This window comes from Oncorhynchus gorbuscha, linkage group LG02 (assembly GCF_021184085.1).
Source record: "Oncorhynchus gorbuscha isolate QuinsamMale2020 ecotype Even-year linkage group LG02, OgorEven_v1.0, whole genome shotgun sequence".
NCBI lineage: Eukaryota > Metazoa > Chordata > Actinopteri > Salmoniformes > Salmonidae > Oncorhynchus > Oncorhynchus gorbuscha.
The window spans coordinates 46418122-46442954 of NC_060174.1; the positions used below are offsets into that span (position 1 = coordinate 46418122).

General features: G+C 43.0%; 2 protein-coding genes and 1 pseudogene across 5 annotated transcripts; 1 reads left to right on the top strand and 2 right to left on the bottom strand.

Moving 5' to 3' along the window:
• Nucleotides 1-7341: 7341 nt before the first annotated feature.
• On the top strand, nt 7342-14222 carry LOC123990285 (annotated as a pseudogene).
• An 898-nt stretch (nt 14223-15120) lies between these two features.
• On the bottom strand, nt 15121-17588 carry LOC124003094 (RIB43A-like with coiled-coils protein 2). 4 transcript variants are annotated; one of them, XM_046311158.1, is made up of 7 exons: nt 17532-17588; nt 17178-17244; nt 16671-16923; nt 16460-16578; nt 15809-16177; nt 15544-15701; nt 15121-15268 (listed from the first exon to the last, which is right to left on the bottom strand). In XM_046311158.1, the coding sequence occupies exons 3-7, from the start codon at nt 16822-16824 to the stop codon at nt 15190-15192; spliced, it is 879 nt and encodes a 292-aa protein (XP_046167114.1). In that variant the 5' UTR covers nt 16825-16923; nt 17178-17244; nt 17532-17588; the 3' UTR covers nt 15121-15189. The 4 variants fall into 4 exon arrangements, with proteins under 4 accessions (XP_046167114.1, XP_046167122.1, XP_046167131.1 ...); XM_046311166.1 differs by lacking the exon at nt 17532-17588 and having other exon boundaries at nt 16671-16905; nt 17178-17506; XM_046311175.1 differs by lacking the exon at nt 17532-17588 and having other exon boundaries at nt 15950-16177; nt 17178-17506.
• Nucleotides 17589-18647: 1059 nt separating this feature from the next.
• Nucleotides 18648-23460, bottom strand: LOC123992950 (NADH dehydrogenase [ubiquinone] 1 alpha subcomplex subunit 9, mitochondrial-like). The gene is given in 12 exon segments (XM_046294618.1): nt 18648-18932; nt 19032-19098; nt 19299-19394; nt 20007-20083; nt 20155-20225; nt 20566-20668; nt 20855-20996; nt 21100-21191; nt 21340-21437; nt 21662-21688; nt 21691-21831; nt 23314-23460. Coding segments are annotated over 12 exon segments (1140 nt in total). The 5' UTR covers nt 23369-23460; the 3' UTR covers nt 18648-18761.
• Nucleotides 23461-24833: the final 1373 nt, after the last annotated feature.

The window sequence follows — 24833 nt, forward strand, 5'->3', positions numbered from 1 at the left end:
TGCTAATAGATCTCTGGTTTCTTCACCGGCATGCCATTTTTGTCATGCACCCAGGGTCTCAATCTTCCGAAGGGTCTCTGGGTTGAGCTTTTCTTGAAGGCTGCGCCGGTGTCCTGGTTGCCAGTGGAGGTAGTGGCCGCAATTGAATCCAGCAGACTCTTCACCATCTCCCGGATTTCTGTTGTCAGGTCCTTTTTGCAAAGAGTCTCAGGAGACAGCCAGTCACTGCCAAACAATGAAATAAAATAAACGTTTCTCGTGGTGTTCATGTTCACTATACCTGCTTGGCACACCATAAAGTAGCCTAGTTGAGAGACTATGACCAACTGAATATTGGAAAATGGTGCACAGAAATACATTTAGTAGGCTAATAGAAAGCAGCGACCCTGCTATTTTAAGTGGCCATCAACTGCTTTCAAAAGTGTTTTCCCGTAACAGTTAAATGAGCAGTCGCTGGGCATGGATGTTTCTCCCTCTGGCACTTGCAAATTTTCAACCGCCTCTGGGGGAATATTTCTTGCATGGAGTTCGACAAGCTGACCAATTGAATAGGTAAACCATTCTGATTTTGCTGTTGGTTACCCGTGTTGTTGGCTGAGGAAAATTAAATGTGCGCAGCAATTTTCATTCGATATTGCAAAATTGGCTTAACCAAAGGTACTGGGATCTGCACCTGGCTCTTACTGGCTGCTGGTCTCAGAGCATTTTGTATTATTCTGTACGTAAATCTGAGACATTCCGTTTAATATGACATGTTTCGTATGGTTAGTTAGGTAGCTAACGTTAGCTAGGTTAGAGGACGGGTTAGCTAAAGGGTTAAGGTTCGGGGAAGGGTTAGCTAACATGCAAAGTAGCTAAAAAGTATTAAGTAGTTAAAGTTGCTAAAATGCTAATGTCTGTAACGCAACACCCCAACCAACCACCGTTCTTTAGTTTTTTGCCTTAAGTGACCTGTCTTATGTTACATTTGGTGTGGTAACATACATATTTATGTTTACTATGTTACGTCTAGTCTGAGGCCAGGCTGCTCATTTGGAGTATAGCTGCAGGATCTCGCCCCAGACCAATTTTTATCCCTGGTAGCATAAGTAACGACACATGAGAAATTACAGTGTGTAGTTTGAGTGACATGAAGGTCTTGATTCCAAAAGTGTCAGGAAGGCCTATTGTATTGGCATGTTCTGTTTGACCTTTTTTTATAATGATTTCTCTTGCTTTATTAAGTCGATCAGGTTTGTGAAGGTGTTACATTAATTATTCAGTTTGCTAAAATGCAGTTCTTTTTTTCAGTATAACCATAGAAATACATGTTCCTACACTAAATAACAACCTTTGAAATTAAGGTTAATTAGGTTCACATAATTTCTGATTCCTTGTATCACTGACAGTCCGTTAAAATAACTGAAAAAATGGCATCTATTCAAATGCAAACAGACAAAACAAGAGGACGTCTGCGACACAAAGCATTAATCTATTGTGGCACTGCATGTTGTCTCCTCTCATCAGCTTCATCCACTTGACATGTGAATCAACCCCCCCTCAACCAGCGAGACCGGGTGACCCGCTGTTTTGGGAAGTGAGTAGGAGGTAGTGGTACACTTATAGGCTACAGAACCGAAAACGGCTAGTTGTTATTATAGAACAATATAGGAGCACCAATTCGTCACTTCACTTTCACGGACAGGTTTCTTAATAAGTGGTGAGAAACATGGTCTAATAATAATTAAGGCACTGAGGCAATGTTCAACGTGTTATATGTATCCATCTGTTCAGTGTGAACGCGATCTGTTACTTTGTTACACTTTTAAATGGTTGTTAAATACATCTTTGTTACGTTGGTAGTTACATTGAAATCGCCAACGTGTCAAACCATCGCGTAGCCCAGTCTGGTCTCATTGCAGTCGTAGCCCTAAACTTTAGACTGAACAATATTTATAGGCGACCGCTGAAGCATGGGGTTATCAAGCTCAACAACTCAACTCTGTTACATGAAATAAAGAGAACTATTACTTATCAAAACTATTTTTATTGCAACAATGTATGCAATTGCATGCATGCCATGTGGTCTCCTGTTCACCACATGAGCAGCAGTGGCCATTTTTAAGGCGAAAAACTCAACCCCGTTACTTTTTGATCAATAACAGAGTTGTGAGACTATGACAGGTTTGAGTTTGTCACTTCATGAAGTTATCCAATTATTCAAATTCATTATTATTGTTCATCTTCATTCTTATACATGCATATGTTGACTGCACTGTCCATGTTAAAGGTCCATTTTGGGCCAAAACACCAAAAGAGCAGCTTTACGCTATAACTGATCATACCTGTTTTTTTATTTTTATGCTTAACCGATGAATAAAAAATTATTACAAATGTTGAATACGATATTTGGCTACTGAAGTGCCATTTCTTACCGATCTCGGCAACTTCCATCCAAAAACAAATCCTGTGAAATAACGTTAACACATACTGGAGGAGTTACTGGCTAGCTACAGCGGCTAGCTTAGCTAACAAACTAACTATGTTGGTTGCAGCGAGAATGAAGCATCGATGAGCCACCAAAGGGACAACCCATTTCTGTTTGAAAATTGAGAAAGAGGCGTAGTTGGTCCATTTTTGTGCCCAAAGTCTACCTTTAAGTGTATATATACTGTCGTCCACAGGCCTATTAGAGTGAAGTCACTGGAGAATCCACTTGTATATAGGCCTATTGAGTGAAGTCACTGGAGAGCATCCTATTTGTCTATCAACATTTCTGCAAAGATCTTCACATCTCAGTCTAAAGTAAATTGCCCTGAAGTCAGGATTAGGGTTTAATATTTTGCCGGTATTTTACAAATGTTCCATCCTGAGAATAAGTCATTTTTATCCTGGTTAACCCGGTATTTCCCGCCAAAACCAGAAGTCTCCTTCTAAAGCATTATGAAGTATATACATAGTCCTATGTCTGAATTTGATTAGAGCTTTGATCGAAAATTCAAGCTGATGCTACCTGAGCCTGATGAGCCACATGTTAAATACATTTAATGAGCCCAAGCCCAAAAAAGTCAATGATGGTGCCCTTATACTGTGGGCCTATAGGGTATACTAGGCTACTGCACATTATGCAAAATAGAAAAACATAAAAGCCCACAGATGTAGCTAGCTATATCCTCTCTTGGCTAAATAAATTAACTTGCTCCTGTAGGTTAATCTTTTTGATTGTGAACTGTATTACTGTATATTAATTATGCACACCGATCAAACCATGATCAAGCAGGGAGAGAACATTCTGGTGCTGCACATGCGGCCTACAAAGTTAGAGCATAGGCTAGATTGTATTTCATACAGTTGAAGTCGGAAGTTTACATACACCTTAGCCAAATACATTTAATATCAGTTTTTCACAATTCCTGCCATTTAATCCTAGTAAAGATTCCCTTTCTTAGGTCAGTTAGGATCACCACTTTTTATTTTAAGAATGTGAAAAGTCAGAATAATATTAGTGATTTATTTCAGCTTTTATTTCTTTCATCACATTCCCAGTGGGTCAGACGTTTACATACACTCAATTAGTATTTGGTAGCATTGCTTATAAATTGTTTATCTTGGGTCAAATGTTTTGAGTAGCCTTCCACAAGCTTCCCACAATAAGTTGGGTGAATTTTGGCTCATTCCTCCTGACAGAGCTGGTGTAACTGAGACAGGTTTGTAGGCCTCCTTGCTCACACACCCTTTTTCAGTTCTGCCCACATTTTCTATAGGATTGACGTCAGGGCTCTGTGATGGCCACTCCAATACCTTGACTTTGTTGTCCTTAAGCCATTTTGCCACAACTTTGGAAGTATGCTTGGGGTCATTGTCCATTTGGAAGACCCATTTGCGAACAAGCTTTAAATTCCTGACTGATGTCTTGATGTTGCATCAATATATTCACATACTTTCCCTTCCTCATGATGCCATCTATTTTGAAGTGCACCAGTCCCTCCTGCAGCAAAGCACCCCCACAACATGCTGCCACCCCCGTGCTTCACGGTTGGAATGGTGTTCTTCAGCTTGCAAGCATCCCCTTTTTCCTCCAAACATAACGATGGTCATTATGGCCAGACAGTTCTATTTTTGTTTCATCAGACCAGAGGACATTTCTCCAAAAAGCACAATCTTTGTCCCCATGTGCAGTTGCAAACCATAGCTTTTTTTATGGTGGTTTTTGAGCAGTGGCTTCTTCCTTGCTGAGTGGCCTTTCAGGTTATGTCGATATAGGACTGTACTGTGGATATAGATATTTTTGTACCTGTTTCCTCCAGCATCTTCACAAGGTCCTTTGTTTTTGTTCTGGGATTGATTTGCACTTTTCGCTACAAAGTACATTCATCTCTAGGAGACAGAACACGTCTCCTTCCTGAGCGGTATGACAGCTGGGTGGTCCCATGGTGTTTATACTTGCATACTATTGTTTGTACAGATGAACGTGGTACCTTCAGTCATTTGGAAATTGCTCCCAAGGATGAACCAGACTTGTGGAGGTCTACAATTTTTTTTCTGAGGTCTTGGCTGATTTCTTTTGATTTTCCCATGATGTCAAGCAAAGAGGCACTGAGTTTGAAAGTATGCCTTGAAATACATCCACAGGTACACCTCCAATTAACTCAAATTAGGTCAAATAGCCTATCAGAACCTTCTAAAGCCATTTTCTGGAATTGTCCCAGCTGTTTAAAGGCACAGTCAACTTAGTCTATGTAAACTTCTGACCCACTGGCATTGTGATACACTGAATTATAAATGAAATAATCTGTCTGTAAACAATTGTTGGAAAAATTACTTGTCATGAACAAAGTAGATGTCTTAACCAACTTGCCAAACTATAGTTTGATAACAAGAAATGTGTGGAGTGGTTGAAAAACATGTTTTAATGACTCCAACCTAGGTGTATACATTTGAAGTTTACATAAATCAACTGTATATTTAACCATGCATTCGGGACAATATAAACTAAGCAAAAAAAATAAGTCCCTTTTCAGGACCCTGTCTTTCAAAGATAATTCATAAAAATCCAAACTTCAGATCTTCATTGTAAACATTGTTTCCCGTGCTTGTTCAATGAACCATAAACAATTAATGAGCATGCACCTGTGGAATGGTCGTTAAGACACTAACATCTTACAGACGGTAGGCAATTAAGGTCACAGTTAGGAAAACGTAAGACACTAAATAGGCCTTTCTACTGACTCTGAAAACACCAAAAGAAAGATGCACAGGGTCCCTGCTCATCTGTGTGAACATGCCTTAGGCATGCTGCAGGGAAGCATGAGGACTGCAGATGTGGCCAGGGCAATAAATTGCAATATTTGTACTGTGAGACGCCTAAGACAGCGCTACAGGGAGACGGGACAGACAGCTGATCGTCCTCGCAGTGGCAGACCACATGTAACAACACCTGCACAGGATCGGTACATCTGAACATCACACCTGCGGGACAGGTACAGGATGGCAGCAACAACTGCCCGAGTTACACCAGGAACGTACAATCCCTCCATCAGTGCTCAGACTGTCCGCAATAGGTGGAGAGAGGCTGGACTGAGGGCTTGTAGGCCTGTTGTAAGGCATCACTGGCAACAACGTCGCCTATGGGTACAAACCCACCGTCGTTGGACCAGACAGGATTGGCAAAAAGTGCTCTTCACTGACGAGTTGCGGTTTTGTCTCACCAGGGGGGATGGTAGGATTCGGATTTATCGTCAAAGGAATGAGCGTTACACCAAGGCCTGTACTCTGGAGCGGGATCGATTGGAGGTGGAGGGTCCGTCATAGTCTAGGGCGGTGTGTCACAGCATCATCGGACTGAGCCCGTTGTCATTGCAGGCAATCTCAATGCTGTGCGTTACAGGGAAGACATCCTCCTCCCTCATGTGGTACCCTTCCTGCAGGCTCATCCTGACATGACCCTCCTGCATGACAATGCCACCAGCCTTACTGCTCATTCTGTGTGTGATTCCCTGAAAGACAGGTATGTCAGTGTTCTGCCATGGCCAGCGAAGAGCCCGGATCTCAATCCCATTAAGCACGGCTGGGACCTGTTGGATCGGAGGGTGAGGGCTAGGGCCATTCCCCCCCCAGAATTTTCCAGGAACTTGCAGGTGCCTTGCTTGGTGGAAGAGTGGGGTAACATCTCACAACAGGAACTGGAAAATCTGGTGCAGTCCATGAGGAGGAGATGCACTGCAGTACTTAATGCAGCTGGTGGCCACACCAGATACTGACTGTTACTTTTGATTATGACCCCCCCCCCTTTGTTCAGGGACACATTATTCAATTTCTGTTTGTCACATGTCTGTGGAACTTGCTCAGTTTGTCTCAGTTGTTGAATCTTCTGTTCATACAAATAATATTTACACATGTTAAGTTTGCTGAAGATAATCGCAGTTGACAGTGAGAGGACGTTTCCTTTTTTGTTGAGTTTACAAATGTCGAAGTCCATAACGTACCGTCTTGGTGGAATGACCTATTTGTAAAATGTATATTTTTGTTTAACACTTTGACCACAACCTTAAAGTATTAGGTATAAGCCATGAACCGTATTCACAAGTTAACAACACAAGGTCTGTGAATCACAAAGCGGTTTGTTGATAACCAACAGCTGGTGATGGTGCTGGTGTCTTTGACCACATCCACCACCAGGGCGCACTAGACTACTGACAGACAATGCCTGAAGTTGGCTACAATTACTCTCAAAACTATATTTAATTAATTGAGCATGTATGTATCAAATTCAGATGTAAATGTAAACTTTGTAGCCTCTGAGGTCCTGCAGACCCTCTCCTCTAAATATTAAATACTATTCCTAGGAAGCTTTGATGGGAAATGGGAACTAGACCTCAGTAAGCTATTGGTTAAGACTTTTTGTTTGTTTCAAGAGGAACTAAATGTTCTGAGGAAGCAAGCATAAGAAAGGAATAATGAGGATGTGGATGTTATGAATGTTCTGCAAAGCAGTAAGCTTACACTAAACAACATCCACTGGGCGCAGACATCAATTTAATGTCATTGATTCAACCAGTGTGTGCCCAGTGGACAAGCTCTGTTGATCTTGTTTTCACACTAGATTTCCTATACCATATTTTTCTTTCTCCTTTTTAGCTTTTTTATTCAGTGTTGACCAACATTGATTTGCCACACCTTCATCATGATGTGCTGGCCAGAGAGCCACCAAGTGTCTGTGGTGTCAGTCTTGCTGTGCTGGTGCAGCCCTGACCCTGGGCTCAGAGTCTCTGGTGCAGCAGGAGGCCTCCCAGACAGGGGGCAGGCTGCTGCTTACATGGGAACTACAGTGACTGAGTGCACAGCTGCACAAAGGAGCAGGAGATGGAGAGCTCAGACTTCCCTCCTGCCTTCAAGGCAAAGCCCCTCATCCAGTGCAGCCCCATCTACAGCCTACCGCAGAGGATGCCCGAAGGTACACCTGATCTCAAATGGACCCCCACCCCGTCCTCTTTGCATTTGTGAGGATCTGAGAGGACAGGTGTAAGCAATAAGGGAATACAAAATAATGGAAACACTTGAGTAAATGAAGGAATCAAAGTTTATTGAAAGCAGGTGCTTCCACACAGGTGTGGTTCCTGAGTGAATTAAGCAATTAACATTCCTTCATGCTGAGGGTCATGTATAAAAATGCTGGACAGGCCATTATTTTGGCTAGCATGGCTATGCCCCCATAAGATGATAACCCCATCTACAGGGCACGAGTGGTCACTGAATGGTTTGAGGAGCATGAAAACGATGTCACCAGATTTGAACTCAATTGAACACTTATGGGAGATTCTGGAGTGGCGCCTGAGAACGTTTTCCACCAAAAACAACACCAAATTATGGAATTTCTTGTGGAAGAATGGTGTCGCATCCCTCCAATAGATTTCTAGACACTTGTCAAATCTATGCCAAGGTGCATTGAAGCTGTTCTGGCTTGTGGTGGCCCAATGCCCTATTAATACACTGTTGGTGCTTCCTTTATTTTGGCAGTTACTTGTATATAATGTACTTCATTGTAAGCCACACAGGTTACGATGACCTCTTATCTGTTTTAGGGGAAGCCCTTCATGTCCATGACTTCTCCATTGTGGGAGGGGAGTGGCTGGTGAAGAATGTGACGTACTGGCCACACTGCTACATGTGCTTTTCATAGGACCTGTCAGTCCGGTTCCTCTTCTGCTCTTGGCAGCCAAATCCAATACCTCAGTGCTCCTCTTGTATGCTGCAGTGGCGATTTTAGCATGTACATCTTGGTGGGGTAAACTCAAAAAAATATTTTTTTAGATTCATGCCAGCAAAGCCACTAAACAATACACTAATTACAATACATTAATACATTAATAGCAGTGACAAATGGTGCCCACAAACTATTTTGTATTTGATTTAAAATTTTATTTAACTAGGCAAGTCAGTTAAGAACAAATTCTTATTTACAATGACGGCCTTCCAAAAGGCCTCCAGCAGGGACGGGAGCTGGGATTAAAAATACAAATAATTTAAATAAAGAGAGAACACTACGTAAAGAGAGACTTAACACAACAACACAGCATGGGAGCAACACAACATGGCAGCAGCACAAAACATGGTACAAACATTATTGGGCACAGACAACAGCACTAAGGGCAAGAAGGTAGAGACAACAATACATCACACAAAGCAAGTATAAACACCATGGGACCAAGCAGCCGTCATACCGCTCAGGAAGGAGACGTGTTCTGTCTCCTAGAGATTAACGTACTTTGGTGTGAAAATTGCAAATCAATTCCAGAACAACAGAATCATAAAACACGGGACGAGATGTTAAAAACTGTCCATTGTGCCAATAGATGGAATGCACTCGCATGAGATTCGCCGTGATGTTGACAGAGTGGCATGGGAGGTTTATTTCTTAGACTGGGGTAAGATGTCAATTTTTGGGACACATCCTCAGTAGTGTGCCTTCGAATCAATGGGTGTTTCGGCCTTTAATCACTAAACACCCTCATCAAAGGTGGCCAGCTAAAGGGTGATCAAGCCTTAGCTTGTGTCCCATGCCCAATTAAGATGTCCCACAGGACTGTGCAAGGCAGGGGCGTCCTCTTCCCTGAGCCAGCCATACAGCTGACCGCATACCTCATATGCCCTCCTCAAGTTGGAGGGATCTGAATTGAGTTCTCAGGTGGGGGTGAGGGGTCATGAAGTTATAGCCCAGCAAGGGTCCTTCCGTTTGATCCAGATCCACTGGCTACCTCTTTCAGCTGCTTGAGAAACTGCTCTGATGGTCTGCCGCAGAGCCTGTCCATGGATTCCAAGTTCTTTCAGCAACCTGATGATGGAAGAAGCCACGAATCCTCTGCATCCCACTTCAACTGGCCAGACTTTTGCATTCCAGCCACGCTGAGTTGCGTCTGCTGCCAACTCTGTGTAACGCAGTTTCTTACGCTCGTAGGCCTCTTCAACAGAGTTTTCCCACGGGACTGTGAGCTCTATGATGTACACAGCCTTTCGTGAAGGGGACCAGAGTACCATGTCTGGCCTAAGGTTGGTAGAAGCAATCTCAGGTGGAAAAATGAGTTGCTGGCCAATATCGACAAACATCTTCCAGTCCCGGGCCATGGCTAGGTGTCCAGTTTCTGGCTTTGTAGGAGGATACTTGGGCCTTTTCTGTCCCTCCCGGATGAATGTTGTTGTTTTGACGGGATTGCTTGTTTTTGGAGGTAATGAATTGGTTGCACTCCTCTTGGTCTCAAGTGCTGCAGCCAGGCTCTTGAGGACCTGATTGTGCCTCCAGGTGTAGCGGCCTTGTGAGAGGCTGGTCTTGCAACCTGTCATTATATGCCTGAGAGTCGCTGGAGCTGGGCAGAGGGGGCAGGTCGAGTCCTCGCCATACCATTGATGTAGATTTTTTGGTGATGGAAGCACATCATAAACAGCTCTTATGATGAAGCTGATGTTGCTTGCCTCCATTTGCCAAAGCTCACTCCAGTTGATCTTTCTCCTCTCCAGGCCTTCCCACCGCGTCCATTGCCCTTGTTTAGCAAGAGAGACAGCCTTTGCACTTCTTGCAGTCTCCTCCTGTCTGCGCACCTCCTCGACCACCAGCTTCCTGAGTTCAGATGTTGTTGCCTTATGGAACGTTGGTTTGCTTGCTGCCAGGCCAAAGCCTCCTCTTCCATGCTGGATATTCCCCACAATGTCTTGGTGTCTCAGGGCTGATGTTGCTTGCTGCACAGCCTTGGATGATGTCCATTTCCGTCCAGTTTGTAGGGGAGGTGCAGCCTTGCTAATGGTCTGGTCTTTGGAGTCCTTCAATGTCATCTGAAGTCTTACTTTAGAGCACTTGTACTCCTCCGTTAGACTTGTAAGAGGTAGTTCAAGGACCCCTTTGCCATAGAGGCCGATGTTACTCAGGCATTGTGGGAGACCCAGCCATTTCTTCACGTATGAGGTAATGGTTCGCTCCATCTTCTCCACTGTTGTTATTGGGACCTCATAGACGGTGAGTGGCCACATTACCCGGGGGAGAAGTCCAAACTGTAGGCACCAGAGCTTGAGCCTCCCAGGCAGTAGGGTCTTGTTGATGTTCTCAAGACCGTCGGCGATGTCCTGCCTTACTTGCTGCACTTGATCTTTATCCCGGAGGCTTTCGTTGTACCATCTACCCAGGCTCTTGATGGGTTGCTCAGACACCGTTGGTATCGGGTCATCTCCAATGCAGAACCTCACATCTTTAAGCTGTCCCTTGACTATGGAGATGCTTCGAGATTTGCTTGGCTTGATTTTCATCCGTGCCCACTTGATGTTATCCTGCAGTTTTGCAAGTAGCCGCCTGGTGCATGCTGCAGTGGTGGTCAGTGTAGTCATGTCATCCATGTATGCTCGGATAGGTGGGAGACGGAGCCCTTCCTTAGTTCTCTCACCGCCGACCACCCATCTCGATGCCCTGATGATGACTTCCATGGCCATAGTGAAGGCCAGAGGAGAAATTGTACAGCCTACCATTATGCCTACTTCCAAGCGCTGCCATGTTGTTGTGAAGTCAGGTGTTGTGAAACACAATTGCAGCAAAGGACCCTGTGAAGATGCTGGAGGAAACGGGTACAAAAATATCTATATCCACAGTAAAACGAGTCCTATATCGACATAACCTGAAAGGCCGCTCAGCAAGGAAGAAGCCACTGCTCAAAAACCGCCCTTAAAAAATCCAGACTACAGTTTGCAACTGCACATGGAGACAAAGATTGTACTTTTTGCAGAAAAAAAACTGGCCATAATGAACATCGTTATGTTTGGAGGAAAAAGGGGGAGGCTTGCAAGCTGAAGACACGATCCTAACTGTGAAGCACGGGGGTGGCAGCATCATGCCGTGGGGGTGCTTTGCTGCAGGAGGGACTAGTGTACGTCACAAAATAGATGGCATCATAAGGAAGGAAAATTATGTGGATATTTTGAAGCAACATCTCAAGACATCAGTCAGGAAGTTGCAGCTTGGTCGCAAATGGGTCTTCCAAATGGACAATGACCCCAAGCATACTTCCAAAGTTGTGGCAAAATGGCTTAAGGACAACAAAGTCAAGGTATTGGAGTGGCCATCACAAAGCCCTGACCTCAATCCTATAGAAAATGTGGGCAGAACTGAAAAAGCGTGTGTGAGCAAGGAGGCCTACAAACCTGACTCCGTTACACCAGCTCTGTCAGGAGGAATGGGCCAAAATTCACCCAACTTATTGTGGGAAGCTTGTGGAAGGCTACCCGAAATGTTTGACCCAAGTTAAGCCATTTATAAGCAATGCTACCAAATACTAATTGAGTGTATGTAAACATCTGGCCCACTGGGAATGTGATGAAATAAATAAAAGCTTAAATAAATAAATAAATTCTCTACTATTATTCTGACATTTCACATTCTTGAAATAAAGTGGTGATACTAACTGACCTAAGACAGAGAATTTGTACTAGGATTAAATGTCAGGAATAGGGAAAAACTGAGTCTAAATGTATTTGGCTAAGGTGTATGTAAAATTCCAACTTCAACGCTATGAAAGGGACCATATTTTAGGGTGAGGCACATGGGCTACTAACAGCCTACTACACAACATACACTTACTATTACTTAGCTACAGTGTACATATCTCCCTGGCATTTTACATAATTTATGCAGCAGCATACAAGACATTTTTGGACTCACCTTGTTGTGCTGTGCTCACTTGAACAGGAAGGTGGTGCGACGGTACTTGTGGGCAAATTTTGTCATCGAACTTTGTCATCAAAGCCTGGCATTCTCTGGTTTTATGGTGCTTTCAAGACAACTTAGAACTCAGAAAAAAACAAGGTTGAATCATGACATCAGTGATCTTCAGGTCGGCACTCTAGAAGGAGGCCCGAGTTCCCGACTTGGAATTCCGAGTTGGTTGACTGTTCAAAAACATATTTTCCCAGTCGGAGCTAGTTGTCTTGAACTCACTTAAGTCTTAGTTTTCCAGTTCCAAGTTTTCAGTTGTTTTGAAAGCCGCAGAAGTCATGCTGGATTGACAGCATGAATGTTTGCCATTTTAAGCTTGGAAAAGAGACTCTTAAACCCAGACTTTTTGCGCCTGAATGGAAGAAAGTCCCCATAGCAATGTTCCAACATCTAGTGGAAAGCCTTCCCAGAAGAGTGGAGGCTGTTATAGCATCAAAGGGGGACCAACTCCATATTAATGCCAATGATTTTGGAATGAGATGTTCGACGAGCAGGTGTCCTGTCCACATACTTTTGGTCAGGTAATGTATTTTATGTAATTTATATGTCATGGTCATACTATGTCTACATCACACAAGCATCTCCCTGGTGGAATACATACACAATTTATTTTGTATTTCACCCACATATTTCCTATTTCATGCACTCTTCATTTAATCTGGTCCTCCACTGAAGACTGAAGATCCAGAGACTACATACCCCAGCCAAGACGTCATTTGGAAGAGGTTTGAGCAGGCCTTCATTTTGTCTTGGGGACTAGTCACCTACACTACTATATTCAAGCACGTAAGGGCCTGAGCTGAGGTCATTGCTTCCAGATGTGAACAATACACACACACACAGATGCATGGATATTGTTTGAGCCATGTTATGACTTTAGTTGTGACTACGTTGTTAGAATCATTCCAAACACAGAATAGATTGAGTTGACCAATCATTTTCAACTTGTAGCCAAACTGCATTGTCACATAAAATACACTGTGTAATTCTTACATGTTTATTACTGATGCACAGACATACAAGCTGGATGGGAGCACACATGACAGTGCATGGGGCCTCAAGACCGATCAGGACGAGACCAGGCAGTTTGTGAAAAAACACCCATACTTCCTGGGAGCTCGGGTCCTCTTCACTGTAGGTACATATTGTAGGTACACAAGACAAGACTCCTCAAAATCGTCTAATCTCTTTTAGGGAAAAAAATTATGATTTATATGGACTTCATTTATAAATTACTTTCATTACTAGATGTATTACTAAATAGGTATAGGTTGTGCAGGGTGTTGTTGACGTCTCTGATGTTTTCTTCTGGTATTAGGCGGAAGACCCCTCTGGTACTTTAAGGAGGCTTTGTCTCTGCCAGGCGAGAGAAGAGTCAACCATCCCTACTTCCATGCAGGAGAAACTGGTGAGCACATGAACCCTTACTCTTCATCTGAAGTGTTCATATTAAGTCTAAACTCATGTAATTACAGTATAAGCCAATAGATCCCTTGTAGTATTTTGTGTTGAGAATGAATTTTGTTCAGCACAGATGAGTGATTACTATCGTCTACATTGATTGACCTCACTGTCATTCGCAGATGAATACGGCACTGATATGAATGGGAGCCTGCTGGGTGCTCTACTGTTCAACCCCGTCTTCCACCAGCCACAGCTTTTCCTTGCTGTGCCACCCAGTGGCCAAGGAGTTCTCTAGGAAGAGAGGGGTGGTGTTAAAGGTGTTGGAAGGGCCGCAGGGTTTCCCAAACTCTCACATAGAAACTCTCAAGGAACTGGCTATGAATTCCATCAGGTGAGGCCAAGCATCGTACAACATTGGTGGAATATCCTGGACTAGCTTAGTCACCTGCAACCATTTATGTCATGGTATGATAGAGTAAGAATTCTGACTAAATGTTTTCTATGTCTATGTTCCAGGTCTCAACAGCTGACGGCGAAAGCCTTGACCTTGTGGCAGAGAAAATGGGAAACATTTGTCTCAGAGAACTCATGATGGAGACCTGCTTGGGGAGAGGCCTGGGGCAGAGGAGTGGTCATTTGGACGCTGACTGTGACAGTGGCATCCCCTAAGACCTTGAGCCTGTTGCTTGTGCCCCATAAGTGTTACCATATGAAGGGAAGGATATTTGGCATGGTGTTCCCAAATGACAAATGGACACAATTAGGACAAGTGAAAGGATTCAGTTGTTATTGAAACATTATTTCATATAAATACAGAGCTTCAGACAGTTTGGCAAATTAAGTTTGAGGAGAAAAAGAGAACAAGCTCATGTCACCCTCCAGTGGATTTGGTTTGTATAACACTCCACAGTGCTGTCAGTTCCCACAAAATGGAGGCCCCTGACAAGAGTTGACAGGAGTGAAATTCACTAGTCAAATAGTCATGAAAGGACACTGTTTGTTTTCATACAAAGGCAGTTGACAATTTTTTTTCTTCTGTTGTGGAAGATTGTATTTGCAATTTTATTTGCATTGCGAATTCAGGGAGGCTCTATATGGTAATAGTGGCATAAGGTGCACTGTGTGAAAATGCTTACACTGTATAAACTGACCAGCTAGTCTGATTTATTTAATTGTATTGGAGGCCGATAATGTATTTAAGAGAGCAAACATGATTTTGTTATGGGAGTTAATGGAGAACATGGTCATGTTTTTTCTTTTTCAGATTTAGTTTGGAAATGAGCTACAATTCATTCATGATACCTATTTTAACAAGGTGCATTCTGATTAGGCACATACACATTATGAAAAATTAATGTAGAACAGTAGGCAGCCTTAAGCATGGACACACAATTCTCTATGAAGAGTTTTGATTGCATTTGGTAAGTAGTGAAAACGTTTTGAGTAAATTGAAAGAAAACATCAGATTATTACTATTATACTTTCTTTGCTGTGATCAAATCATTTATTATTTCCATAGACAAATGTATCTCTCCAATAGTGCACGACCCTGTTAAACTTTATCGACTGCTGGTGTTGAACTGGGAGAAATAACTGTCATCTGGGATGTTAGTGTACACATTATCCAAGTACTTTTTCCTGGAAAGAGAAGAAAAAATGCATTTGGCATTTGATAGTGTATGTCATCTATTGATGGGCAGGTCAGCACGTTGTTGTTGATGATTTGTTCCGTCCATTAACTGTGCTAATCCTGTTGGTGACAGTTTCTCCTGCTCAATTTAATTCACAATTCAAAATAAAAATGGCTGACATCAAGCATGTGAATGATACTGTACATTAATGAACTGAAAACAACAAACGGTGTACAAGTGTGTCCATGTGTCTAAACCTAATGCATGTGGAAAGCTTCTTACTGTTCATGGTGGGCCTCAGACAGCTGTGCATTGGCGCTATCCAGGGTGCGTCGGAGCTGCATTTTAATGCGGGCCTGCCGTCTCTCCAGTAGTAGGGCGGTGCGAGCTGAGGTCACACAGAATCGGTCATGGTGGAGCTCCTCCTTCTGCTGCTCAGCCTGCACAACCAAACATGAAGAGAGAGTTTCGACGCTTCTCGATGAGAAAAAAATAAGAATTGGAATTTCATTTTCATTCCTGAAATGAACTGGAATTGATCCAAAACCTGGTCTGCATTCATGGTTGTTGCTATCCACCCCATTCCCTTTAGAAGTGTTAAATTGTCATATGAAAATATCTTTGACCGCTCAACGCAGACATCCCAAAACAGGCAAAAGAGACAGACAGATAGATGTGGCAGATGTACACTCTTCTCCTCTATCCGTTGCTGATGGCAGTCGATGACGTGCTGCAGCTGCTCTTTTTTGAGGCCCTTGCAACTGTCAGCCCTGAGGTGGGGTAGACCCAGCACACTGAGGCCCTGCTCCTGGCTCTTACTCAGCAGCTCCCCCTGAAGCTGATTTAGGATGTCTGTCCTGTTGTCCTCCTTCTCCTGCTGCCACTTTTTCCACTGCTTCTCTGCATTCTCAGCTGCCTACAAACAATGTCACACAGTAAACATATTTTGACAGAAGGATGTCCTATTCCACTACATACAAAAAAACAGGAATGACCACCACATGCTTACACTGTATAAACTGACCAGCTAGTTTTTGATTTATCTAATTGTGTTGGAGGCCGATAATGTATTTAAGAAGGCAAACATGATTTGATAACCTGGTTAGAGAAGGCTACACTACTACCAATCCTAATAACGCACCTTTGCCAGTTTGACAACCACACCTGGTTAAGAATCAGGTAAAGTATAATGACTCACCTTTGCCAGATTGAAATCCTTTGTAGCCAGGGCTGCAGATCTCCTCCTTTCTCCCTCGATCTTCTGGAGCTGAAGAGCTTGGATGTCCAGGTCCACTCTGTCCTGGTCATACTGCTGCTCTGCAATGGTGAGGCAGAGAGTGTTTGAGATGAGGCAGTGTGAATGTATGAGCGTCTAGCGACAGGCCAGTTTGTGTTGAGTTGTTTCCTACCTTCCAGTCTCTGCTGGTGTCGTGCTGTGGCCAGCTCATGTTGCTGCTGGACGGACCACTCTCTGAGCTGCTCCTGCTGCTTCTTCAGCCTCCCCTGGCTGTCTGGGTCCTCACCCACAAGCCCCGCCAGCATCTGGATACCGTCCTGATTCATAACTTTGTCCGGGTTGTTTAAGTCATACTCACGCCGGTTACACCGCGGCTGGAAGTTCAGCCAGAAGTCCTCTATGGCTTCCTGCAGCAGACGCTCTTCCTTGAGTTGGCGTTGTTTAAGTAGACAGGCGGCCTTGTCGTTACACACCACTTATGCAGCTAGAGAGCATGCATTCCACAGACATAGCCTATGACACTAGCTACTAAACTGAATTCCATTGAATCTCATGAATAGAAGCTTATAGAGCTCTATTATAGGCCTATCAATCATCACATTGAATTGAAACACCTTAGGCCTTTGTGTTTTTGCCAGATATAAAAACGTCTGCCCATACTGTATTTTATTGCACTTACCAAATGCTTTTAGTGACTCTGCCTCTTCTTTCTTTCTTTCATTCACTTGGGATTCAAGAGCCACTTTCTGTCAGTAAGAGAAAATTGTGACAAAATGGCTTTACAACTAACATGAATGGACCGATGTCACAGACCGTTACAAAGTTGCAGTAATTTACCCTAATTGTTCTAACTTTAGCATTGAAAAGCCTATCTTGACGTTGCGTCTCTCTATTGCGCCTCCTCTCCAAACTATCCGCAGCAATGCGGTTCGAAAGAAATTATATATTGTACATTTTCCCGTACTATCTCGCTGCAGTTAGAATCAAAGGACAATGGGCCGAAAGAACTCCAACATATTCGTTGCTAGGATACCTTTCTTCCGGATACGTTCAGGTCTTCTGGGTCAGACGAGTAATTCTGCCAGCGACACGAATGACGTTACCTTTGTATGGTAATGAATCAAATCAAATGTTATTTGTCACGTGCGCCAAATTCAACAGGTGTAGGTAGACCTTACAGCGAAATGCTTACTTACAAGCCCTTAACCAACAATGCAGTTTTAAGAAGAATACCAACAAAAAAAGTAACATAATTAAAGAGCAGCAGTAAAATAACAATAGCGAGGTTATATACAAGGGGCACAGGCAAAGAGTCAATGTGCCTCCCTACCACTGAGGAAGGGGGCAAAACCGGTTATGGTGGTCAGGACGAATCAATCACCATTGAGGAAACCCCACCTCTTTAATATGTAGGTAGAATTATTAAAGTGACTATACATAGATTAGAGTAGCAGCAGTAAAGGGGTGGGGGGGCTAGACTTTGTGCTCTGGTATAGCTTACCATGAGGTACTTGAAATACTCATTAGGGTCTCTACTGAGCAAATATGTTTTGTTTGAGGGGCCTGCTGCTGTTTTCACTCTGCCCACAATGCAATATTTTTGGGGAACTGGCTCTATGCACACTCACTGCACTCTACCCACACACACATGCTGCTGCTACTGTTTATAAAATCTGATTGCCTTGTCACTGTTACCCCTATTACCTCGTACTCCTTGTATATAGCCTTGTTTTGTCCTACCATTTCCTTTTCTATTTAGCAAATTTCACGGTTAAGTCTACACCTGTTCTATTTGGCGCATGTGACCATTTTGTTGATTACATTGTAAAAGACTGTACATGGGATACATATTAACTTGAATCGAACTCTGTCTCAGCTTAAATGGGGTGAGAAATACTCAGTAGGATCTCTACTAACCAAATACAGTTAGTTTTGGAAGGGAGTTCCCTACATATCCAGCAGCACTTTGTTCTCCACTCTCTCCATAGCCCCAATGCAATATACTGTACATGGGATACATATTGGCTTGTAGAGAACTTGTATACACCTCTCAGCTAAAGTGGGGTGACAGTGTTTTTTTGCTACACAATGAAAGTCATTTTCATGGATCCATGGAATGCATTAAAGACTAAAAACAGTCATAACAAAATAGTTTTAGACTCATTTATTTATATACAGAATATTTGTAAATGAAAACAGCACAGTTGTATAGGAGTATCAGCCTGTGGCTATAGTAGTGGTGCTGGGCTGATAGACAAGCTACTCAATAGTTAACTGTCTTGGCTGGCTTGGTATCGGCCAGCTCCGCCTCCAGGAAGCGGAAGCGGCGGTGGCGACGCAGGACCTCAATGGCCTTCTGCTCTACAGAGGCAGGGACGATGCCCAGGTCCTCCAAGCCAGGAAGCCCTGGATACTTCATATCTGTGGTGTGGAACTAGAACACACATATTCATGTCATCACACAAATCCATCATAAGACATTAGTGTAAAATAAAATAAGCTTTACAAGGCTGTTCATGTTGCTTTTTCTTACCCGATCTACTTTGTCAGGAGTTGTCCAAGGCTCGAATGGGTTCATTGCAAAGAAACTTGCAACAAGACTGAAACCAGAGACAAAGGTAAGACATTTTTATCACAGTATCTGAAAGGATTGCATTTAAACAAACCAACCAAGCTTCCTTGCCACCTCAACTAAACAACAGCTTGGCACACACCTCTTTATCAGACAGCCTATACAGTACATTTTCTTCTGAGACTAATTGAGGTTACCATGCAGAACCAGCAGTAGGTGCATACTCACTGATAGAGAGGGCGTGGGAGTGGGTAGGGCACAAAGGGCCTGTGTGCCACAGCATATACATACTCCACCAGATCATGAAGGAGATAACGGTTAGGTCTGTGTGATGGAAAAACAAAAGAAATCTAACAAGATGTCTGACAAACAGGTTGGTTGCTACTGACCTTTTAAAAATGTACTGCATGTGTGAGAATGAAATTGCCATTGCACATGTAACAGTATAACTTTAGACCGTCCCCTCGCCCATACTCGGGCGCGAACCAGGGACCCTCTGCACACATCAACAACAGTCACCCACGAAGCATCGTTACCCATCGCTCCACAAAAGCCGCGGCCCTTGCAGAGCAAGGGGAACTACTACTTCAAGGTCTCAGAGCAAGTGACGTCACCGATTGAAACGCTATTTAGCGCACACCACCGCTAACTAGCTAGCTATTTCACATCCGTTACACACAATCTATTTTATTTTAGATTCAAGAAAAGTTCCATACTCTGGATGAGAACAAGATACAAACCAATGGCACACACAGAGCAACTCATTAATGAGATGAACAATCGTGTATGACTTATACTAGGTTTACCTTATATTCATTGATAATGAACAGTTTCTAGTCAACAGATTGAATGTTACTTCATTCCCTGAACTGATTAATGCAATTGACACATCCCTAACAAAACAGACAAAAGTCAAGCCCATATCAAAGTCCTTACCCGACTAGTGCATATGTCTTGCCATTAGCATCAGGGTCTTTGATGGCGTTGATAATAGCCTTTGCCACATCCACCACCTGAGAAGAGCAGAAGCAGAGTGAGTCTGTTGAGTAGACAGGGCTGACATAATGAGGACAGACACACTCACATGAACAGGCTGCTTCACGGTCTTCTTTCCCATGGAGATGAGAGGCACGGCACTCCCAAACCAACGCATGTCTGTGCAATGGGGGGGGGGGCAAATTCAAAACAATGACTGAGAACTCATCCTGTTTTAAACGATAATAGCATTGCATGAAGACCAATTGGAGCTGTTAGATCACCTAAAACAAATCTTTATTTTGGCAACACTGCAAATTCAAGTGTTCAACCATGCAACAAACAGCTCCCTCCACAGTTGTCAGTCCTATACAGTCAACAAAGGCTGTGTAATTATGCTAACATGATCCCACAAATATTGACACTGTCTGCTTAGCATTCTGACAAGTCACAAATAAAAGATCATTTCACTCTTGAACAGTTTATACACTGAAATGAACTCTATGCTCTGCTAACTCACTGGCAAAATGGTTGAAGAATCTGTCTTCCCTTCCAAACATCTCAGCGGGCTTCATGATGATGGCATCAGGGAATTCTTCTCTCACAGCCATCTCACCTACTGCCTGCAAGGTAACATCACACATGACTTCATCATGACATATTAAACCAAATGTCAAGCTTTACTGATTTTCACCCATCTGAATATTCATAATTGTTACGCATATCAGGCAATTAAATCCTAAAATGAACCTAAAATGAAATATGTTCAAATGACACAGAGTTCAACCATGCCCTGCATTGGCCAGTACCTTGTTCCTAAGGTATTTGGAGGGGCTGCGGATGTCAGCGTTGAGGTGAGATACGTGGATCAGCTTTGTGATGCCTGCCTCCCTGGTGGCCTTGGCAATCTGCTGAGGGATGCTCACATAGGTGTCCTCAAAGGGATAGTTCCTTTATACACAGAAAGAGGAAGAACAGAACACTGAGTACAGCCAAGTACATTAAACATTTTCCAAAAAGCTGTAAAATAAGTGCTTAGTCAGTTGGGCCATACTTCGTCTCCCACTCTCGTCCCACCAAGTTGATAACCACATTGGAGTGCACCAACGCCTCTCTGATAGAATCCTTGTTCCTGGCATCCCACTCCTGAAATAAAGTAAGATGAAGGGGAACATGAGGCGTGGCATAACTTGGCATGAGAAAAAAAAACACTAAGCTAAGAGATGACGAGATGAAGGGATTTCAAAATGAAATGGTTTGAGACGTCACACCTGATAAATAGCATTTCTCTCACCATAAAGATGATCTGGCCGAGATCCCCCATGGGCCTGAGGTACATGAGGTCATACTGGTCACACCGGTGAGGAATCACAATCTGAGAACCCATACGACCTGCAAAACCAGACAGGTCAACAAACATATAACTGCTCCATAGGAAACCCTTGTATGCAGTCACTACAGTGTATCCACAAAGGATTAGCACATTACCAAACAAATGAAGGCATCCCTCACAATCACAGAAACATAAGACATAAGTAAAAGAAGACCAAGGAGCTGCTATGTCATTTGAAAGGTTATCATGTGAAGCCTTTGGGACAGATGATGGTGAAACTTACCCAGGCGGTTGACAACATATCTGCCAGGAAGCCGGTGGCTCCGAAGACTGTGGCTGCTACCCCACTGGAGGAGGAGCGCCCCCCTTTCCCTCTGGGGATGACAGCATGGTGGACCTTCCTCTGCTGGACTGTCAAAGGGATGGCTGACAGCACCCCAGGGGAGCAGGAACCTGCAGAGGGAGCAGTGCAGAGGACGCTGTAGTCAAATTGCCCAAATCAGAAATTGTCAACCAACCAAAAACATAGGCCTAGTTAGCAGTGTTGCATGGGATCACAAACATTTCTTATTTTTTTTAAATGACCCCTTTTCCCCCCAAAAAAATTGTCATATCCAATTGGTAGTTTGTCTTGTCCCATCGCTGCAACTCCCCTACGGACTCGGAAGAGGCGAAGGTCAAGAGACATGCGTTCTCCGAAACACGACCCTGCCAAGCCGTGCTGCTTCTTGACACACTGCTCGCTTTACCCAGAAGCCAGCCGCACCAATGTGTCAGAGGAAACACCATCCAGCTGGCGACCGAAGTCAGCTTGCCCACCATAAGGAGTCTCTTGAGCGCGATGAGACAAGGAAATCCCGGCCGCTCAAACCCTCCCCTAACCTGGACGATGCTGGGCTGTCACACAGCCTGGGATTGAACCAGGATTTGTAGCCTCAAGCACTGTGATGTAGTGCTTTAGACCGCTGCGCTTCTCAGGAGGCCACAAACAGATATTTTAACTACTTTTAGGACACAACATCAGGAGTCTGTTGGACTCCCTGAGTTGTGAATCCTTCTGGTGGGTGGTGACAGAAAACAACCCTACCAGAATATAGCCGGCTACACCCCCCAAAAAAATCCTGTCAACAAAGGCATATGTATAATCTCTAGGAACTCTATTTACCAGATGTAAAGTGAAATGTGACCTTCGCTATCAAATAAAAGTCTGAATCCAACTTTTGTCCAAAATGCACCATATTCCTGCTATGTAGATTTTGTGGTAAGAAGTCAAATGCATGGTTTAATGGCAGCCCGCTGTCTAACTCAACAGGAATATGATACACAGCTCAGGGAGCCCAACCAATAGACAGACTCCCGATGTTGTGTCCCAAAGCTACTTTTAACTAACCTTAGTATTGGTCACTGGGATACAACGAAGGTCCACTAAATAGGTACCACAGTAAACAGCAGACATAACCTGGCATGCATATTGACAACCTCGGGTCTGTCTAGACTAACTAGCTAGGTAACGTTAGCTAGTTGGCTAACTAAATGGGGAAATTGGGAGATATAACTAGCTAACTGTTTGGCCGTGGTGTTAATCCAGTGAAAGTGACTCAAATAACTTTATCAATTGGTCTTGACTGCCAAAATGGATATACAGGACTGTCAGGAGCATAGCCTTTTACTGGTTTAAATATGACATGGTGCTAGAAACCAGATCGCTACCTAATTAGTCGTATTCGTCGGCAAGAGTTAGATAGCTAACCGGCTCCTGTTAGTTACCTAGCTAACTTAGCTAGGTCACAGCTCAAACAGGGTCACAGATGGTTGCAATGTCGCTTAAAATCAATTATGTGTTCAGGATAAACATTATTGTTCTCACTTTCTCTCAACAGTGCAGCTACCAGTGCATTTCTATAATATAAAATGGCATGTTTAGGTGTTACTCACTAGAAAACCTGGGAAGGACACTCGCAGGACGGCTAACGAGCACAGCAGCCGCCATGTTTCTTGCTACGGTATGACAGACCGGTCAAAAGCAAATCAACCGAAAAATTATATTCTGCGTTTTTCGTGGAGTTAATAGATTTCTGCATGTAGGTATGTATATTGTTTTTACAGGTACCTTGTTTTATGTTTGTTTGAACATTGTATAATTAACGTGTTGACAATGTAACTGCCGGTCATTTGCTATAATGTAATCACTGTTTTGAAACGTTACCAGCCAGCCAGGGGCTGAAGATGGAAAATATCATAGTGATCCTATTAAATTACTAGTATTCCAATTCATAATGATATGGAAATTAGCCTGTCGTCAAATATGGTGTAATATTAATACATTAAATAAAAAATATTGATCATCGGGCATTCTTACTGATGTTATAACATATTTTTGCTCTTGCAGTGCAGTGTTCTTCTGTGTTATTAAGGTGACCAAACCGGTGTGATGATGATATAACTTGATCCGGTGGAATCAACACGAGCGTTCCGTAAGCCACGCCCCAGTGGGCAGGGCTAGGCACGTTCAAATCAAATCAAATCGTATTGGTCACATATACGTGTTTAGCAGATGTTATTGCGGATGTAGCGAAATGCTTGTGCTTCTATGTCCGACAGTACAGCAATATCTAACAAGTATTATCTAAAAATTCCACAACAAATACCGAATGGACACAAGTCTAAGTCTACGGACTGGTACACGTTTTAATATGATGAAAAGCCTCTCATTTTACAGTGGGTCCGCCATGGTTCTGTGTAGCCTAGTTTTGCTAATATATTTGAGACCAGTGTGTTGCAGTTAAATTCATCTTTGATTTATTAAGTAAAATATATTTTGACTAGTAAACAGGGAAACAACGAGTCCCCGGGCATCGCTTACTAGGCTACCTAAATTATTGGAATCATCTGGTTACCACAAGTCTTACAATACATTGTGCCCGTTGACAAAACAGACCATGGAACGCCTTTTCCCAATAAAGTCCGCGGCGCGTCTGTGTAAATTACGTGATTAACTTTTAGACCGTTTTATAGCAGTAAATGGAATTATTAATTTACTCATATAGTATTTCTAAGTAGAAGCCATATGAGCCAGGGAAACTAATTGTTCTCACTTTATGATAGAACAATCAGATTTGTCTGTCTGACTTTTGGGATTCTTTACCGGAATTAATGGAATTTTCTTGTGATCACGAAAAAACTACTTAAATTAGTTAAAATAGAGATATAATTTAATTGTGTTTCATTGAAACGATGGGCCTGGCTGAGCATAGAACATTCCGTTTTCTGCCTAAGTGTGGCGCTGTTTACCGCATTTATCTGGATTATCTTGTGACCGGAACAAAGCGATTTATTTTACTGAACTAGAGACGGAAATTAATGGTGTTTCTTAATATAAAACAAATAATAAACAGGACATTTAATGATATCTGAATTGACTCAGAAAAGTAACATAAGAAGGCTTACAGTATCAC

Excerpts from the sequence above, each read along its gene's own strand:
- LOC124003094 (XM_046311158.1), bottom strand. The coding sequence starts at position 16,824 with ATGAATCAGGACGGTATCCAGATGCTGGCGGGGCTTGTGGGTGAGGAC. Across the intron at positions 16,579-16,670 it reads ACACCAGCAGAGACTGGAAG|AGCAGCAGTATGACCAGGAC; the intron begins GTAGGAAACAAC and ends TCACCATTGCAG. Across the intron at positions 16,178-16,459 it reads AGGATTTCAATCTGGCAAAG|GCAGCTGAGAATGCAGAGAA; the intron begins GTGAGTCATTAT and ends CATTGTTTGTAG.